Source organism: Chenopodium album, chromosome 7, assembly GCF_948465745.1.
Source record: "Chenopodium album chromosome 7, dcCheAlbu1.1, whole genome shotgun sequence".
Lineage (NCBI taxonomy): Eukaryota > Viridiplantae > Streptophyta > Magnoliopsida > Caryophyllales > Amaranthaceae > Chenopodium > Chenopodium album.
This window is the reverse complement of record NC_137840.1, coordinates 29,426,644-29,440,673: the sequence shown is the minus strand read 5'-3', so window position 1 is coordinate 29,440,673 and position 14,030 is coordinate 29,426,644. Positions and strand designations below refer to the sequence as shown.

The 14,030-nt window shown below is 42.5% G+C and overlaps 1 protein-coding gene across 1 annotated transcript; it reads right to left on the bottom strand.

Annotated features, from left to right (window-relative positions):
* Positions 1 to 1,415: 1,415 nt before the first annotated feature.
* On the bottom strand, positions 1,416 to 4,359 carry LOC145638977 (uncharacterized). The gene is made up of 2 exons (XM_081690059.1): positions 4,289 to 4,359; positions 1,416 to 3,796 (listed from the first exon to the last, which is right to left on the bottom strand). Exon 2 carries the CDS (start codon positions 3,753 to 3,755, stop codon positions 1,620 to 1,622), a length of 2,136 nt encoding a protein of 711 aa, XP_081546185.1. The 5' UTR covers positions 3,756 to 3,796; positions 4,289 to 4,359; the 3' UTR covers positions 1,416 to 1,619.
* Positions 4,360 to 14,030: the final 9,671 nt, after the last annotated feature.

Below are 14,030 nucleotides of genomic sequence, written 5' to 3'. Positions count from 1 at the left end.
ACAGAAAAATTACACTTCAGTTGGGGGGTCTCAATAAGCCCAAAGAATTAAGGATAAAAGATCTACCTTCTTCCCTTCTTCATGGATATCAGAAGCTCGACTATACAGCTCACCCCAAATAGCATACTGGCACTTTTTTTTTTTTTTAACATTTTCATTCAATGTGTCATAGTCCAATCCCTTCAACATTTTGGCCAAGATTCAAGCTAATGTCCCTTAACTAAAATAGAGAAGCTAAACAACAGCAAGTAATATGAGCTCATATCATACACCTGAAATTCAAACGTAGAAATAATAATAGATTCTGCAATAAGGCTAGGCATAACATAGACAGATTTTATTACATATACCAAAGAATAGGCAAACATATATTCAAACAGTTCCTTCCATGCCATAATCCTAAAAACTGCAAAAACCAAATACACTTTAACCAAAAAAAAAAAAAAAAAAAAAAAAAAAAAAAGACTTTAGCATGCTTAATCACCACCATGCCATAATCCTACATCCTTCTTTTCCATGTGGCGTCTGCAGTAAAATAAAAATACTCTAATAACTTAATTCAAGAAGAGTAAGAAGGGAAAGGCAAAAACAGAGACAAACATTTCATTGGTTCAAACTTATGAAGTAAAAATTAAGTGTTAGGTCTGTTCTCATACGTTTATTTTCAGTTCAGCTCAGTTCCTAATTTCCTTCTCTTATAAAATATTCAGTTCAGTTTAGCTCAGCTCAGCTCGGTTTAGTTTAGTCTATGAGAACAGGCCCTCCAATTGATCATATTAACATAAATCATCAGACCAGCAGTCATTTCATCATAAATTCTCTTCAAAATCTTCAAATTTCCAGACTGCCTAAACTCATATAACAGTCACTCCCGCAAGCCTCAAAATTTCAAATTAACACTATTCCATAAAAGGAATGAACAGGAATGCAGCAAAAAAAAAAACGAAATTTACCCAGAATTCAATCTAATTAGCAGAATTCATGGTAAAAACAACCCAGAAATCTGACGATCTTGAAGGGGGGAAAAAAAAGAATTTTGCAAGCTGAGAATTGGTGATAACGACATCGAGGGTTAGGAACAATTTGAGGACAAAAAACTTCAGCTTCAGAACCCATCTTCTTCGATACCATCAATAGAATAATAGAATAATCCAATTTCCAGACAACGAAATGCTAATAAACCCTAAAATTTAATTTTATTGCAAAAATACAAAACCCTGAATGCTTTGTGGAGCCACATAAGAACAGAGAAAGAATGCCTCAGTGCAGCAGCATAATGAATTAAAATACAGAATGCATACTACATACCCCAGTGCATACTACAGAGAAAGAATGCCCCAGTGCAGCAGCATAAATGCATACTACATAACGAAAGTAAAAAACTATAAGGCGTTTTGAACTCTTATGGAGCAACATAAGAACAATACTAACGATCAGCCTATCAACTCATCAATTAAACATCTTTTATACACTAATATCGTAATAAGGACAGAGAAAGACCATGTTACAAGAGGGTTGTACACAGCCCCTACATTTGCAAGAAAAGGGAAACTAAAACTCAGTCTTGCCTTCCAGTGGTAATAAAGAAAAACTGCAATTTAAGCGCCTAACTGGAAAACTCACTTGGCAACCGCATCTCTATTGCTGCCAGCTTCATTACTGTTGTCTGGCAGAGTATCTAAATCAGTTCGATCTTTAACTTCTAGAGTGACTGAGGTATCAGCTTCATGATGAGGCTGAACATTTGTTGAGTCCTCTTTTTGGCCTTCTGACTCTGAGTTGTTCGCAGACTCAGCTTGCAGCTCATGCTCATGCTCCAAATTTATTTTCTTATTATAGTTCAATGACTCCTCCAAATGCTGCTGCTGTTTGGAATCATCAACTTGTTCATATTTCTCAGCACCTTGGCCATCATTTGCTTTTGTTGCTTCCTCTCTTTTCTCCACTGGCTTCTCTGCTTCTTGGCCATCATTTTCTTTTGACGCATACTCTTTTGGCTCCACTGGTTTCTTTGCATCTTCGCTTTTATTCACTATTGACGCTTTCTTCTCTTTATGTCCCTCAGAGTTTGAATCATAGGAAGAGTGAACTTGATCATGGTTGATTAATTCATTTGTTCCATTTGTTCCAGAAGGAGAATTTCCAGAGATATTTTTCTCCGGATTCTCCCCATTTGCACCCTCGTGACCAGATGTATCAGAATAGGAATTATGACCATCTGCTGAAGAGCCTCCTCCACCTTCAACATTGTTGGTGTCCTCAGTCTTAGAGCCGGAGTCAGAATTTGCATCAGATTGGTTTTCACTTGCTCCTGCTTCAGGTTTCTCTGATACAACTTCCCGTAGAACGGAATTATTATCCTCTTTAGTGCTTGAGTTATCTGTTGCATCATTTTGATTCTGGGTAACAAATGTTTCATCACTGAATGTAGTGGCATTAGCTTGCTTGTCTTCGCCAGACTCTACAGTTTCAGAAGGGAGAGAGTGAGAGCCATCAGCCGTATCTTGTGGAGTAACATCATGTTTTTCGCCAGCAGTTACTGCATCAGAAGATTCCTTTTCAGCAGTCTTATTTTCCACGACTTCTTCATTATTCTCTTTATGTTCAGATGCATTCAGCTCTGAAGTGGAAGAATCATTTTCCTTGTTTTGTTTCTCAGTAACAGCTTTGTCATCCTTGTTAATTCCATCTTGAACCTGAGAATCTGATGAACCTGAATCCTCTATCTTAGAGACCTTATCTTCCGTACTTGTTTCTTCATTCTTACTATCGTTGTTGCCTTCTTCCTTTTCTTGACCTTCATTATGTGAAGTGTCATTCTCTTTGCTCTCTTGGTTTTCTTCTTTGGCTTCTCCATTCTCTTTCTCAGCTTCTTTCTCGTTCACTTTCTTCTCTTCTTCATTTCCACTCTCTTTGCTCTCCTCCCTAATTTCATCAGTCTTGTTCTCATCAGATTTTTGCTCTCCACTTTCATTTTCTTTGCCCTCTTCTTTCTCCTTATCCTCAGCTTTGTTCTCTTCCTTGGCTTCAGTTTCCTCCGCTTTGTTCTCTTCCTTAGCTTCATATTCCTCCACTTTGTTCTCTTCCTTGGCTTCATTTTCATTCTCCTTGTTCTCTTCCTTAGCTTCACTTTCCTCCGCTTTGTTCTCTTCCTTCGTTTCATTTTCCTTTTCTTTGTTCTCAACCTGTTGCTCCTCCTCACTTTTGTTTTCTCCATCATCCTTCACCTCATTTTCCATGTCCTTGTTCCCTTCTTGCTCCACCTCTTCATTTCCCTTATCCTCCTCCTTCAACCCTTCATTATCCTTCTTCTCACTTTCCCCCTCACTTTCTCCTCCTCTTTCTTCCTTACCCTCTTCACTTCTTCCCTCTTCAATTTGTTTCTCCAGGCTTTCATCCTTAACTTCCTCTTTGGGTTTTTCATCCACTTTCCTGCCCCCTCCATCCTCACTCTCTTCCAGCTTTACATCCTCACTTCCAACTTTCTTCTCCTCACCCTCTTCCACACTATTCCTCTCATCTTCCTCCAACTCAGGAGGATCCCTCCTTCCCAACTTTAACCTCTCAATCCCTTCTTGCACCTTTTCCGAAACCTTTTTTGCTTCTCCGAACGTTTTCTCCTTACCATAAGACCGTTGGATTTGGTACACTAACCAAATACCAACACCCAACAACAAAATCAATTGCATCGCATGCTTTACCTTGATCCCCTTGTTCGACCTCGAACCCCTACTACGAGGTGACAACTTAAACATACTTTTCAAGAATCAAAACCTTGTCAAATGCCCAAAAGTTTCTGTTGGTACATACAGATGCAAAAAATATAAATTATATGTCAATCACCCAACTTTAAAGCAATTACAAATTGGAACTATCTCCTGTATTTAATACGAGTACTAATCACTGTAAAACCTTTTCATTCAATGAAAAATTTAAAAATGTTACCACCCAAAAATCAAAATCTCCCTGAAAACAAACAAACTGAACTACTATATACTTCGCACTAATTAAGATAAAAATGCGAGAAATCAATATGTTTTTAGATCACCACCTGTAACATAGTATTGCAAGAACACGAACATAAAAATACTGAAACTCCTAAATTGGACAACAATTAAACAATATATGAACAGTATTAATCCGGGAAAATCACACTATATTTCCAATTCAGATTAATATTTGTTTAGAAAAAAACTATTATCATTCTATTCTCACACTATAAGAAAATAGTAACATTTGAACTGACAACTAAATTATAAGACATACCTAGAAAAGATCAAGTTATTACCGTATGAAACATTATATTATACCCCATGAAAAAGGAAAGATCTATATATCTAAAAGTAAAAGACGATATTAAAAGGAGAAACTGACCTGAAAAAAAAAAAAAAAAAAAAAAAAAAAAAAAAAAAAAAAACAGAAAAAAACTGGGAGTTTTCTTCTGTATGCGAATATTTGTAAGTATGATTCAAATTTGAAGTATGAAAAAAGAGGTAATAGAAGGAAGAAGAGAGAGTAAAAAAGAAGAGGGATAAATGAGAAGGAATGTCGGTGAGTTAGGCTGTGATTCGTTATCTGGAAATAGAAATGGAAATTGAAAGGGTAAAACTCAGATTTGGATCTTAAAGTATGTGAGTGTAATTGCAACATTACAACTTTAATTTATAATGACATTTTGCTTGCTTTTGAGTTTTGGCTTGGTTTGTTTATCTATCTTCAACTATAACCCACTCCCTTGCTTTCAAAATTCACATATGTACGCCACTTTTCACTATTCTCATGCTACATTTAATGCTCTCTTAAGTAAACTTATCATACAATGTCGCTTCCAAATAACAATCTAATCTACTATCTGTTTTGGGTGTTTTTGTCCCTTGGGAGAGTTACGTCACGAAATCTGATCCGGCTGAGCTGTACCTGCAAAATAACGGAGACTTCGGGTGGTTGGGGCTCCGCCTCCGACGGTCAAGTTAGTAACTTGTAACGGAATAAAGAGAACGGAAATTTAGGTGGGTATCTGCTCGGATTCCAAGCATAGGTCTTTCTCTGATGTAAGAGAATAAAGGTGTAATCAATGATTGAAATGTGTCCCCAAAATGGGGAAATATCTCCCTATTTATAGGGTCGTTGGAGAATATGCCCCTACCTAGGTCACTTGACCTAGATTTTAGTGGGCTGCGCCGTTTTACGGCGCTCCTAGGAATTTGGGTCCTTGAAGACCGCCATTTCAGAGGCATATCTGAGGGTGCCAAGTGTCAAGAGGATGTTGAGCCACATGGGCCATCCTGAGCTCGACACGTGGCGACCTCTCATTGGTCCACGTGTCTAGGGTAAAAATACCCTAAACATTTGCCCCTTACATGTCGCACGTGCATATCACGTGGGGCCTGTGACACGTGTCCACCTTTCATAGGTGAACAGTAACGGGTAAAATTTTTGAATTTCAAATCAAAAATGTTACCCCCACTTTTACTTTCTATAAATAGAAAGTTACCCCCCTCCTTTTCACACCTTACGTTCACATTGAATTTTTAGAGAGAGAAAAAGAGAGATTCTAGAGAGAGATTTCTCTGCTCCCGTCTGCATCACAACAAGTTTCAAGCTTCCGAGTGCTAGCAGTTCATCACCCGGTTCACCGGCTGTAGCGGTTTTCAGATTTTTCCAGAGTAAAAGCAAGGTAACCGCCTGTACCATTTTAGCTTTCCTCCCTTTCAATTTGTATACCATTTTTTCCGCCTGTATACCCGAATTTTTTAGAGAATATAAATGAGTTCCCAATCCACCCACTCGGCACTGCCTAGGACACTCGGCAGATCCCCCGGAACGGCTGAGTCTAGAACGGGGGGTGCCTCTTCTGGACTGTCGGAACCAATATGTTCATCTCCGAATTCCTCCCTCTTTGTGTCTGTGCAGGACACAATGGCCAGAACGAAACAGACGGCCAAGCGGTCTAAGAGCCGGCGCACTATGAGAGTGCCAGCCGATGAGGTTTTCCCGGAAGGGGAACAGAGGGATTGGGAGGAGAGCGGATCTGACGAAGAGGCTCCCTCTACCTCCAGGAGCTCTGGGATAAGAGAGGTAGACGACGAGGGAGCCGCCTCCTCTAATGAAGCCGGCGGTGCTAAGGCCGGCCAAGGATCAAGAGCCGAATCTTCCTGCTCCGATCAGAATGATTTTGCGGCTGACTATCAGCAGCCGCCCAAGGTTGCTGACAATCCCAACCCCAAAAAGACCCGGATGCTGCCGAGTAATATTGCCCTACTTAATAGCGGGTTCAGGGCTTTTAAAGAGAAGCACCCCTTTGGAAGGGGTTAGGAGATTATTGTCCCTCCGGCTGATGCTGTAATGGCCTGGAGTGACGACATTGATCATGCAGATGATTACTTCATCTGCTACGAGGCGGTTATCGAAACCGGCCTCCGGTTCCCCCTCCACCCCGGGATTAGGAAAATCCTCAAGGGGTACGATCTGGGGGTTTGGCAGCTCACCCCTAACTCGTGGGTGAATATCTTAAGTTACATCGCCGCCTGCGAGTTTCAGAACTTGAACCCCAGTTTCTCTGCCTTCGCTCACATGCACTATTTGAGCAAGGCTCCAGGCGGCCATGGGGCATGGTATACTCTGACTACCTTGCCCCAATACTTAATGACTTTGGACAAAGTGTCCAAATGGTCCGAGTGGAAGGGCAAGTTTTATTTGATATCCTCCCCCACCCTAAGACACAACCGGACACTGCGCTGGTACAATACTGAACGGGCTCTCCTTGGACGCAAATGCCCTCTCCCGGCACTATCTACTAAGGCCCGGGAGCAAATAATGGAGCCGGGATTCTTTGAAACAACAACTGAGCCCATGGGGGATGGGACTCATATTATTGTAACCAAAAACTGGATTCCCCATCCGGACTTCTTTAAGGACGAGTGCTTCTTGTCCACCTGCGGGCTAAGTACCATGTTTCCAAGGGGTAGAATACTTCTCATCCGGAATGATTGTTATTTTATTTAAATTGCGAACTTGCCTTAATTTTTTCTAACTTTAAATTCTTGTTCTTGCAGACGAGGCCTTGAGGATGGTAGACCAAGAAAAGACTCCAGCTAAGTCCGCGGCGCTGCTGCGCAAGGAGGCGACACTTGCCAAAAAGGCAACCGTCAAGGCTAAGGATTCGAAGAAAGGCGGGGTAAGACCGCCTGACTTTATGTGTTTACATTTTTTTTTTTATCGGTTGGGTATACTTACATTTTGCTTCTCTCTCAAGAGTCCGTCAAGAGGATTCCACGATCATTCTCCAAGGTGCTCAAAAGGCAAGGAGATGATCTGGAGAAGGCTCTGGCTGCCAAAGCAGCCAAGAAGGACCCTCCACCCCAGAAACAAACGTCTTCCCAATCCGGTCGTCCAACGACTGGGGGCAAGTATCCTGCTATACTGAGAAAACTGAGCGAAAGCTCAGAACGCTCACAGCAGAAAGCGCCGAATGTCTCTACGGCATCAAAGGGTGGTGAGCCACCTGAGGTTGCAAGCGGTGCGGCAACCACTGGGGAGGAGAAGAAGCCGGAGACCCATCCGGAAGCCCAAGGTAAAGAACGAACTGAAATACCTTGGCCGCTTGATTTTATGAGAGTCAAGACCAAGGTTGATCCTTCAAAAGGGTCAATTAGCAGCCGGCAACGGATGAATGCCGAGTACCCTGCTTCTATCTCACACAGCATTACTTTTGATGCAGATCTGACTTCTGACCAGCCGGATCTTGCAAGCTTCGCAAAGCGGATGGTGAGGACCCTCACCCGGTTTGAGAAGAACTCCATACTTGATCTGCAGGTCATGGACTTCGACCGGATAATGGGTTCTCTGGCTGAGGTAAAAAATCCCTCTACCCTGATATCTTTCATCTTTAATTTGGCTAAGTAACTCACAAACCGGCTGTTATTGTCTCAGGCTATGGTGAGAGTGGACAGTCTCCGGGGCCCCTTCAGGCGGAAGCAAGAATAGGTAAATGACGCCAAACGAAGGGCCCTAGAAAACCTCAACTTTGCTGAACATTCTGATTATATGTGTAATTTAAAGATTAAAGCAGTAGAGTTGAAACAGGAGGAGCTGATCCGGAGTTTGACAGTTGCAAACGATGAAGCTAACAGCCGAGCTGATGACCTTGATAAGCAGCTGAAAGATGCCAAATCAGATCTCAAGGCATTTGAAGATGCTGACAAGGAGAATGCCCAACTCCGAACAGATAATAACCACCTGAGGGTCGAGCTCATCAATCTGCGTAACAAGCAGTCGGACGAGCTGGCTCAAGAGCAGAACCGGCTGACTGAGGAAAATGAGCGGGACAACTAGGCCCGACTGAAGATCACCTGGAGCCTCCTTTACCCAGAAATAGACTTTGAGGTCTATAAGTTGAGGTATGATTACGCCACTGCGGTGTATAATGCCCAGCAACTGGGTGATACTCCACCGCCTCGCTTCAAAGACTGGGCTGCTAAGCAGGGATATGAAGTACTCCACCGCCTCGCTTCAAAGACTGGGCTGCTAAGCATCCATCTCAGCCTCCCCAACTTCTGCGGCAGTATGCCAACCATTTTCTCTACCGGTTTATATGCCGTGTAATCTTGTATTTTTACCAACCATGGGGTTGGGTCAACAATTAATTTTTGGTTTCTTCACCGGATGTGATTCCGGCTAACATTTATTCTGGCCTTTGTGCCATTCTTAATATAAATGAAGTATTCCGACTCAGTCGATGTTTATATATGTATGTGTTTTGAGTTTTTCAATTTGAATTTTGCATCTGTTTGCAATTCTTTAATATTTTGCCTAACTTAAAAAAGCATACGGCAATTTGCAATCCGCGTGCTCTTGCCCCTAGGCGGCTGTGTGGTTGGTTTTATTTCAAGCTGATTGATTGGCTTGAAAACACTTGATACTAGGAGAAGTATGAAGTGTTTTTTAGGCCAATCAATCACAATGGTGATTGCCCCAAACCAAGTGCACAGCCGGCCATAAAAGCGGGCGCTTTGAGCTTCTTACCCAGGCGGTTATATTTCGTCTGGGGTTACCGCGTAGCCATTACACAATCTCTTGCCGCAATAGGGGAAGTGAGTGCAACTTTGGAATAAATAACCCAAGTAAGAATTTCAACCGATGAGCGTCTGATGCCTTAGGGCATCCGGTACTTGGTTACTTAATTGTTCTTCATAGATTATTTTGGTCAGACAACTATGAGTTGATCAATTTGGTCGTTCAATTTTTGCCATCTGCATTTGTACCTAGAACCAACGAATAGTCTGTTCTCTGCGACGATTGCACCCGGAGGGGTGGCGCCGGACGCCTTTGTCCATATTGGGACAAGCGGTTTTATGAAATAAGCAACCATCCGGCCGTATTGGCCTTTGGTCTTGTTTGAGACCGGTTGTATAGCCACTAAGCGTTTTTGTGCTTAGTTTTTAATCTGATCATTGGCCGAGCGTTATTACAACATTGAATTTTCACTAAATATCGAACTTAGTTGGTTGAGCGAGTAGTCCGTCTGAGTAGGTGGTCAACAAATTTATTAAATTACACTATCAAACGTAATTAATTAAACAAAGGGTCCGTCTGATTTACCCAGGTGGACTAGATTGCGCTAAGTATCAAACTTAGTTATTCAAACAAAGAGTCCGTCTGAGTTTTACCCAGGCGGACAAACGGTTATAACATTCAACCAAACCAAGTATCAAACTTAGTAAGTTAAACACAGGGTCCGTCTGGGTATTGCCCCGGCGAACGAACAATAAAAATGGCAAAATACCTTTGCAAACAAAGCCTGCATTTTCATTAATTGACTTACTGTTTACAAAAATTATACATTCTCAGAAGTAGTACTTTTTTAGATTGTCTACATTCCAAGTTCTAGGTTGGCAACGACCGTCCGTGGTTTCCAGACGGTAGGTTCCGTTCCTGACTTCTTCATATATCCGGTAGGGGCCTTCCCAATTAGGGGTTAGCTTCCCAGCCTCATTAGCCCTACCGGTTGCCTCCATTTTTCGTAACACGAAGTCATCCACTTTTAAGAGACACTTGTGCACTCTCTTGTTATAAGCTCTGGTCATTCTCAGACGGTATATCTCATGGCGCATGGCAACGTTGCCCTTGCGTTCCGGGAGGGAGTCCAATGCCAGCCGCATGGCCTCCCAATTTGCCTCTTCATCATAGAGCATAACTCTGAGAGTTGGCTCATAATGCTCAATGGGCAAGACGGCTTCAGCACCGTATACCATAAGAAATGGGGTTTCTCTAGTTGCCCCTTTAACAGTAGTCCGGATGGCCCATAGGACATGAATTAATTCCCCTGCCCATAAACCACCGGCTCTTTCAATTTTCTTTTTTATGCCGTCTGAGATGAGTTTGTTGAAGGCTTCAACTTGGCCATTTGCTTGGGGTCGGCCGACTGATGCAAAACAATGTGAGATACCCTGATCTCCCAACCAAGTCTTGAGCTGGGGGGTCTCAAACTGAGGGCTATTATCAAACACCATAGACATAGGTACCCCAAACCGGGTGATGATGTTCTTCCAGATGAAGGAGATGACATGCTTTGTCTTGATGTTCTTAACCGGCTCAGCTTCTACCCATTTAGTGAAATAATCCACAGCCACCAAAATGTAGCGCTTTTCGCCTAGAGCAGGCGTGTAAGGACCCAAGATATACATGCCCCATTTGGCAAATGGGACTGGGTTGTGGATTGTCGTCAGATCAGTAGCCGGGCGGCGGATCAGTGGGCCAAACCTTTGGCACTTGTCACATATTTTGACTAACTCTTTGGCGTCTGCTTCAAGAGTAGGCCAAAAGTAATGCCGCCTGGCTCTGACGGCTAAGGACCTGCCACCTATATGAGAGGCGCAGTATCCGGCATGCAACTCTTTGAGAATTTCTTTCCCTTTTTCTGGGGTAACACACTTCAATAAAGGTTTGAGGAAACCTGCCTTGAAGAGTTCTCCATTTCTTAACTCAAAGTTTGCTGCTCGCTTTTTCAGGACGGCTGCCTCCTGCGGTGAATCAGGAAGCTTGTCGTCTGCTAAATATGCCCGGATGCCATCCATCCAGGTAGAACTTCGGTTTAAGGTTCCAATGGGCTCTTCATGTATGCTTCTCTTTTCAAGAACTTCCCAAAAGACCGACCGAGGAGTATCATAGCAGGCGGAAGAAGCCAATTTAGATAACGCATCCGCCTGGTTGTTATCTGACCTGGGCACTTGATTCAGGTGGAATTCCTCAAGTGTCCCAGTCTCTTCTTTAACTGGCTGAAGATATTTGATCATAGCCGGATGAGTTGCCTCATATGCTCCCTCATAGTGGCTGACGACCAACTGTGAATCAGAATAGGCGTCAATTTTAGTTGCCCCTGCTGCCTTACACATGCGGATTCCGGCTAGCAGGGCTTCATATTCCGCCTCGTTATTTAAGGCTTGAAACTTAAACCGCAGTGCATATTCAAATTTGTCCCCCTCAGGGGATTCATATATGATTCCTGCACCGCATCCGTTTTTTGTTGAGCTTCCGTCTACATACACTTTCCAAACTTGGTCAACATTATCCGGTTGCACTGGTCGTGTCATTTCAACAATGAAGTTGGCAAACGCCTGACCTTTCACTGCCTTTCTAGGTTCAAAAGTGATTTCAAGACTTTGCATTTTAATAGCCCATTTCAACATTCTGCCGGATGACTCCAAAGTAGACATTGGCCGCTTGACGGGCTAGTCGATGTAGATTAGCAGCGGATGAGCCAGGAAGTATGGTTTCAATTTCTTGAAAGCCATATACAGGGAAAGGCCAAATTTTTCTACCATGGGGTATCGGAGCTCAGCAGTTTTTAAGACATGGCTAATGAAATAGACCGGAAGCTGAACACCGTCTCTCTCAGCAAGGAGAACGGCACTGAGGGCATGATCTGAGACGGCTAAGTACATGTATAACACCTCCCTAGGCAGTGGACTAACAAGTCTTGGCAAAGAGTGGAGGTGTTCTTTCAGCCGTTGAAAGGCCGCCTCAGCCTCATCCCCCCATTCAAATCTGGTCTTCTTCTTGATTACTTGGAAGAAGAAAAGGCATTTGTCACCTGACCGGCTGAGGAATCTCCCCAGAGCAGCCAGGCAACCGGTTAGTCTCTGTGCTTCCTTGACAGTGCGGGGTGACTTCATGTCAATCACCGCCTGTATCTTCTCAAGGTTAGCCTTTATCCCCCTTTGATCAATCAGGAATCCGAGAAACTTCCCAGACTCAACACCAAAGACGCATTTCTTAGGATTTAACATAACCTTATGCCGCCTGAGTGTGGTGAAGGTTTCTCGGAGATCAGCAAGGTGATCCGCCTGCTGTTTGGATTTGACTATCATGTCATCAATGTATGCCTCTACATTCCTCCCAATTTGATTAATAAAGACAGTATTAATCATCCGTTGGAACGTAGCCAGCGCATTTTTCAAGCCAAACGGCATCACCGTGTAACAGAATAGCCCCTGATTAGTGACGAAGGCCGTCTTTTCTTGATCTTTCTTCCACAGGGGTATCTGATGGAAGCCGGAGTAGGCATCCATAAAACTCATCAAGGCATGCCCGGCTGTTGAATCGACCAGACTGTCGATCTTAGGAAGCGGATAACTGTCCTTGGGACATGCCTTGTTGAGATCTATGTAATCAACACACATCCGCCAGGTACCATTCGGCTTCTTTACAAGCACTATATTCGCTACCCAGTCGGGAAAATTACATGGCCGAATGAACCCAGCATCCAGTAGCTTTTTTACTTCGGCAACTGCCACCTGACTTCTTTCCTCGCCATGATTTCTTTTCTTTTGCTGGATGGGCTTCTGTAGACACCCATTTGTGTCTCCCCAAAACCAAACCTAGTGATGAGTACCTTTCACATCGAATCATAATCGAATGAAACGAAAGTGTGGAAAGGTCTAGTGTTGCGGAAAGTTTTTATTTCTTTTCTCTTCTCCATGTTTTTGAAAACTTTATTTTAAGAAAACAGTCAACCCAGTCCAGTTGGTCCATGATATGGGTCCAATAGTGGTGTATTTGGATGGGGCTTGCAAAGACCTTTCCAACGATATATTATAAGCCCAATTCCGATGAATATTGAGGATGTTATGGCCAATTTACCAAACTGGGCCCGGTTTGAGCTTTATATGCGGCCCAATGATCTAGGGGAGGGCCTAATATGATTTATCATTCCTAATGCAATTAGGAATGGTTTTAGTCTTCTACATTCTTCTAGAAGGTTCTTTTCATTCCTAATTCAATTAGCATTGATAAATTGACTTTTGTTGACTTTTCAGAGTTTTAAACAAAATCAAATAGCATTTTCGAAGAAATTATATTATTTTATCCTCCAGTACGGTAAACTTATCGGATTTTCGAAAACGCGTTGAAATCAAGCTTGGGGTCCAACCCCAGGCCTTGGCGCTTGGCGCTAGCCATTGGCGCCTAGCGCTAGTGCTGGTGCTTGGCGCCAGCTAGCCAGGGTTGACGCCAGCTCTGTTTCCTGAGCGTCAGGCTCTGTTTTGTTAATTTATCTTTTTTGGCTGATTTTCTCTATAAATATCGTATTGAAAACTCCGTTTTCATTCACCAATCATCACCAATTCTCCTCATTCGCAAGTTATTTACCTTCAATCAATTTTCATTCATCTCCCTCATTCATCTTTTTTCCTAAATTTGGTTTTCTCATACAAAATTCCGCATTCGCAAGATCTAGAAACACCTAGCCATATTCGAAGTTGCCTTCGCCCTAGACGTGAAAGGTTTAATTTCTGAGGGTTTGGTCCCAAATCTCTCTTTCAATTATTTTATTTAATTGTTTTGTTTATTATTTTCCTTGCAGTTACTAACGTGTGTATTTTGTTATTAGAAAGAGGTACGAGGCATCAAAGTAAGTACTTTTATTGATATTATGATGTAGAGATTATGTTTATATTGTTATTATGATTCCAAGTATCATGTCTAGGGTAATTTTAATATTAAATATGATTGTTATGATGCCTTTTATTTTC